The sequence below is a fragment of the Hyla sarda genome, chromosome 1, assembly GCF_029499605.1.
Source record: "Hyla sarda isolate aHylSar1 chromosome 1, aHylSar1.hap1, whole genome shotgun sequence".
Classification (NCBI taxonomy): domain Eukaryota; kingdom Metazoa; phylum Chordata; class Amphibia; order Anura; family Hylidae; genus Hyla; species Hyla sarda.
In genome coordinates this window covers 157,827,104-157,833,103 of record NC_079189.1, presented here as the reverse complement: position 1 = coordinate 157,833,103, position 6,000 = coordinate 157,827,104, and the positions used below count along the sequence as shown (strand labels likewise).

Sequence of the window (6,000 nt, the reverse complement as noted above, 5' to 3'; positions counted from 1 at the left end):
TTCCCACCTTAGGCTTATAGTCGAGTCAATAACTTTTCCTGGGTTTCTGGGGTAAAATTAGGGGCCTCAGCTTATACTCGAGTATATACGATATTATGGGGAAAATAGTTTAGGCAGGATACAGCTAAAATGCATTGAAAGATCTAGTGATAAGTGTGATCTATAATTCAGAGCTGTACAGCAGATATCCTGCATTAGTTCATGACATCCTGGGAGGTACAGACCATATTTGGAATTTATAAAAATGTAAAAAATAAAAAATGATCCGTGTTTGCTCATGGCCCTTCATATTTTTCACATGACTGGAGAAAAGCACGAATATAGACATTGGAAGACTGCTCCGATATCCAAGTACAGTTATAGTGACATTTTATTTCCGGTTGTTAGCCTAGATATTCTGAAGACAAAAGACAAGTAAACCAGAACGCCTGATAATCCCGGATCATTCAGATATATGGAACTGTAAAGTAATATCTGGAAGATGGAGGGAAATGAAGACAACACACAAGACATGAAATTCATTTTCTATATTGCAGTAAAATCTACTTGAATACACTTTGAAACAAGAGTACAACAAAATAGAATATACTTCAAATGTTGAATATACAAACTATTGTAGTTCATTCTGAACACTGGTACTTTATCCCCCAACCCCCCCTAGTCTGCCCCATCGTAACTTCAACTAAAAAAATAGCAGGCTTCAAAATGCTTGCACTCCAAAAAAAAAAAAGGGCTCATGCGTGCGGTGACCTTTCAAATGGATCGCAGGAATTGAAATGTTTGCATGGATTCCGTGTGACAAAAGCAAGTTGCAGTAGTTGGCCCATTTGCCCACAGTTTAACCCTTTGCTGAATGAAAGGCTGGCAGCTCAATATGCTTTTAGACATTTCCAGCCATTTAAAGGTATTTAAAAAAAAACAAAACTTTAATCTACAATATAAAATATGTTACAAGTAATTCTATGCCAATACTGTGCTAGGTACAAGGTTTTTTTTTTCTCTCTCCATATTTTCTATAATATATTTATATATAAAAAGATTGCTTTACACAAACAAGCAGTTAGCTTATTCCAAGGAAAAATAAAATTGAATCAGTCTCTAAGGCTTCCATATGAAATCTGCTCCTAACCCAAATCTCATTTGCGTTTCCAAACAAAACTTTAAAGGGAGTCTCTTCTACACGCACCACGTCACATACTGGTTTAGCAGAGTTGTCACATAGCACCGGTTAAGTGAGGGCTATTTGTACACAGTGGTATAAATTGCTGGTATTACAAACAAAAAAAACTCAACTCATATATACTGTAGGTATAAAGAAATAAAAAACATGATCATTTACAATTTTACTTTGACCTAAACTTTGCTTTTTGGATTGTGGGAGAACAAACAGCCACTCATCATTTTAGTGTTCCACCTTATTTAGTGTAACCTAAAAATATATCTATATATGAATGAATGAACGCTTTGGTCCCTTTCAGTTTCCTTTTTTCTCCTTTATCTTAGAGGTAACATCCCCATCAGTATGTGAACCAACATCCCACTGGGAGAAACGCACTTCCGGTAACGGTCTCTTTTACACTCCACATATACACGTCTCTCACTTGCTTTAAAGTCTCGTTGGACTGGAACCATCTCCCTTTCTTCCACAGAATAAGTTTATTGTCTGTATTTTATTTATTGTCAGTTTGACTCAAATCTTACAACAGGCTGGTGGAATGTTTCTCACTTGTCACAGACCACCGTCCCTTCTTGTTTGACAGTCACTGGCAAGGTAATTCCAGCAGGGGCACTAACAACCACAACATGAGTTACTGTTTTGCCCCCATCTGCCGATTTCTCATCTTTAACCAGCTGAAATGTTTTCATTTCTCCATCCTGCCTGCTCACCACTATGTCCGATTTCATTTCAGGTCCTTTAATAAGGGTACTGATGACCCGTGGTGGTGTCTGGCACCGGGCCTGTTGTGCAGGCATTGCTAGTCTCATAACGGGGGTCCCATGGGCGATGGATACAGGAGTAAGTGCTCTCACAGTCAGCGGAGTGCCCATCAGATTCAAGCCCCCAGCACTGCTTAAGTTAGACTTGGTCTGCAGCTGACACTGGGTGAGCTGAGAGGTTGGGATGGTTATGATTTTGGCAGGTTGCATGGTGAATTTGTCACTTTCTGAAGAAGCTTGCATCATAGTTGGTATTGTCTGGATTACAACCTTTGGAGCTGATGCACTTGTGGGGCTGGTGTTGGCCAACAATGGAGACCCTGGGTTCATGGACTGGACGGCCAAAGTGGAAATTTTCTGGCCCAGGGAAGTCATCACAACAGGCACTTGCATTGCAACACGAACAGTCCTGTAATGAAATAGTTAAAATTGTAAAAATATTACTCTCTTCAAAAGCATTAGAAAACAGTATACAAACAAAAGAGTAAAGAAAATCTTTATGGAAAGTTCTAGAAATAATAGATTATTAGATAATAGACTTAAGATGCGAGGAATACACTTTTGTACAAAAACATTAAAGGGGTACTCCGCTGGAAAACTTTTTTTTTTTTATAAAATCAGCTGGTGCCAGAAAGTAAGTTACTTCTATTAAAAAATCTTAATCCTTCCAGTACTTATTAGCTGCTGAATACTACAGAGGAAATGGCTTTCTTTTTGGAACACAGTGTTCTCTGCTGACATCATGACCACAGTGCTCTCTGCCGACACCTCTGTCCATTTTAAGAACTGTCCAGAGTAGGAGAAAATCCCGATAGAAAACAAATGGACAGAGATGTCAGTCGGGAGCACTGTGGTCATGATGTCAGCAGAGAACACTGGGGGATATTTATCAAAGCTGTCTATGTCCCGCATCAATATAGACCAAACTATAGAGGGTTAGGCCGGTCTATTGTGCGCCTAATTTATCAAAAGTCGCACGGCTCTTGATAAATTCTGTGCACAGACTTAGAGATCTATGCTTTAGACTGTATTTAGACCTGCTCCAGGATGGTCTGACATTTCGGCGTACTTTCAGCCGATGCAACTTGTGGTTGAAAAGTCGCTTTTGATAAATTCAGCACCAATGCATTTTTCCATCTAAAATAGACTTGCATGCATCATGTTCTAAAAATCCTCTAGAGCAAAAGTCGCAGAAAAGTCGCACATATTTAGACTGCGACTTTCTGTGCAACAAATTTAGACAAGAAAAAAACAGTTTAAATTCTTTGATAAATATCCCCCACTGTGTTCCAAAAAGAAAAGAATTTCCTCTGTATTCAGAAGCTAATAAGTACTGGAAGGATTAACATTTTTATAATAGAAGTAATTTACAAATCTGTTTAACTTTCTGGCACCGGTTGATTTAAAAAAAAAAAAAAAAGTTTTCCACCTGAGTACCCCTTTAAAGTTTTCGTGTCATTTGTAAATACTTTTGGCATCCACCTTCCTCCACACACAGTTTAACCTGGTCTCTGTCACCACTCCCTCTTTGCCCTTTTTCAAGGCTTTTAAGCAGCTGTAAACTAATCCCTCAGTGAGCTGACTTGTCTCCAGATAGATTAAGGGTACCTTGCGTATTGTGCTGCAGATTTTCTAATGGAAAGTCAATTATAAAATCTATTACAGAAAATCTGCACGTGTAAGCGTACTCCGGTGGAAATTTTTTTTAAATGAACTGGTGCCAGAAAGTTAAACAGATTTGTAAATTACTTCTATTATAAAATATTTGTCCTTCCAGTACTTATTAGCAGCTGTATGCTACAGAGGAAATTTGTTTATTTTTTAATTTCTTTTTTGTTTTGACCACAGTGCTCTCTGCTGACACCTGATGCCCATATCAGGAACTGTCCAGAGCAGGAAAAAATCCCCATAGCAAACCTATGCTGCTCTGGACAGTTCCCGATACGGACAGAGGTGTCAGCAGAGAGCACTGTGGACAAGACAAAAAATAAATTAAATAAAAAAAGAATTTCCTATATAGCTGCTAATAAGTACTGGAAGGGTAAAGATTTGTTAATAAAAGTTATTTACAAATCTGTTTAACTTTCTGCCACCAGGTTTCCCACCGGAATACCCCTTTAACCCCTATAAGGACGCAGCCCATTTGGGCCTTAAAGACTTTTTTTTATTTATTTTTTTTACTTTCATGCCGTTCACCATACGGTATCATTAACATTTTATTTTAATAGCTGGCATATTTACGCATGCGGATACCAAATATGTATATATAAAAAATATTTTTTTTTTTTTTACACTTTTTGGGGGTGAAATAGGGAAAATGGGACAATTTACCTTTTTATTGGGGGAGGGGTTTTTTCAAATATTTTTACTTTTATTTTTACACTTTGATAGTAATCATTCAATTGCTAATACTGTTCAGTGCTATGCATAGGACATAGCACTGATCAGTATTATCGGTCATCTTCTGCTCTGGTCTGCTCGATCGCAGACCAGAGCAGAAGAACCATGGAAGGCAGCGGAGGCCGGTGAGGGGACCTCCGGCTGCCATGCTGGATGATTGGAACGCTGTAGCAGCGCTGCGGGCTATGCGATCATTCATTTTAGTATCCGCGATGCTGCAGATGCTGTGATCTGTACTGATCACGGGATCTGAGGGGTTAATGGCGGACACCTGCACGATTGCGGATGTCCACCATTACCGGCGGGTCCCTGGCTGTTCTCAATCAGCAGCCGGGACCTACCGCGCATGCCACAAGCATCGCTCCGATGCTCGCGGTTATGCATAGGACGTAAATGTACTTCCTGGTGCGCTAAGCACCAGCCCACCAGGACATACATTTACGTCCTGCCTCGTTAAAGGAGAACTCCAGACCATAAAAATTGTCCCCCATACTGCCGGCAGTAAAAAAATAAAGATGTACATACCTTCCTCCGCTCCCCCGGTGCCTCCGGTAACTGGCTCTGGTCTCTGCCACAATCCTCTTCCTGGTTGCCAGTGGTCGGATGAATCAGCCAATCACCAGCCGCAGCGCAGTCCGACTCGGCCGGCGATAGGCTGAGCGGCAGTGTGAAAACTCTTCAGGACTCAAAATTCTTCACTACACCGGCACCTGCGGCCAGGGCCGAAAACGTCACACTGCCGCTCAGCCTATCGCCAGCCAAGTCGGACTGCACTGCGGCTGGTGATTGGCGGATTCATCCAACCACCGGCAACCAGGAAGTGGATTGCGGTGGAGACCGGAGGCGGTTACCGGAGGCCCCGGGGGGAGCGGAGGAAGGTATCTACATCTTAATTTTTTTTACTGCCGGCACAATGGGGGACAATTTTTATGGTCTGGAGTTCTCCTTTGAGGGGTTAAGGGTCGTGTCACACAGGCAGATTTACTTGCGAGACAGCAGTGTTTCCTGCTGCGCGTGTGAACCGGGGCAGGTTCACTGCAGCAGATTTTCGGCAGCGGAACTGAAAATCCACAGCAGAGCCAATTGAAGTCAATCAAATCTGCAGCATATTTTGTTGACTTCAGTAGGGTCTGCTGTGGAAAATCCAACACAGGTAAAACAGCAGAAAATCTGCCCTATGTACTCAGTAAATTATCAGTTTATGAGGGAATGGGGAGATTGAAAGGAGCCTGATATGTGCACTTTCCTTTAATAAGGCATAGTATGGATGTTAAAAAGTTAAGTGACCATTTTAGTCAAATGATTACCGTATATACTCGAGTATAAGCCGAGTTTTTCAGCACGATTTTTCGTGCTGAAAACACCCCCCTCGGCTTATACTCGAGTGAACTCCCCCACCCGCAGTGGTCTTCAACCTGCGGACCTCCAGAGGTTTTAAAACTACAACTCCCAGCAAGCCCGGGCAGCCATCGGCTGTCCGGGCTTGCTGGGAGTTGTAGTTTTGAAACCTCCGGAGGTCCGCAGGTTGAAGACCACTGCGGCCTTCGACATCATCCAGCCCCCTCTCACCCCCCTTTAGTTCTGTACAGTACTCACCTCCGCTCGGCGCTGGTCCGGTCCTGCAGGACTGTCCGGTGAGGAGGTGGTCCGGTGGGATAGTGG

General features: G+C 42.1%; 1 protein-coding gene across 9 annotated transcripts in view; it reads right to left on the bottom strand.

Annotated features, from left to right (window-relative positions):
• Nucleotides 1-390: 390 nt before the first annotated feature.
• ELF2 (E74 like ETS transcription factor 2) overlaps nucleotides 391-6,000 on the bottom strand; it is a 100,635-nt gene continuing 95,025 nt past the window's right edge. For 4 of the 9 annotated variants that reach the window (XM_056563233.1, XM_056563238.1, XM_056563247.1 and 1 more), the window contains one exon: nucleotides 391-2,347. In XM_056563233.1, the coding sequence (XP_056419208.1) occupies nucleotides 1,723-2,347 (625 nt within the window). In that variant the 3' untranslated portion in view covers nucleotides 391-1,722. The remainder of the gene's footprint in view (nucleotides 2,348-6,000) is intronic. The other 5 variants (XM_056563220.1, XM_056563213.1, XM_056563228.1 and 2 more) reach the window with 2 other exon arrangements.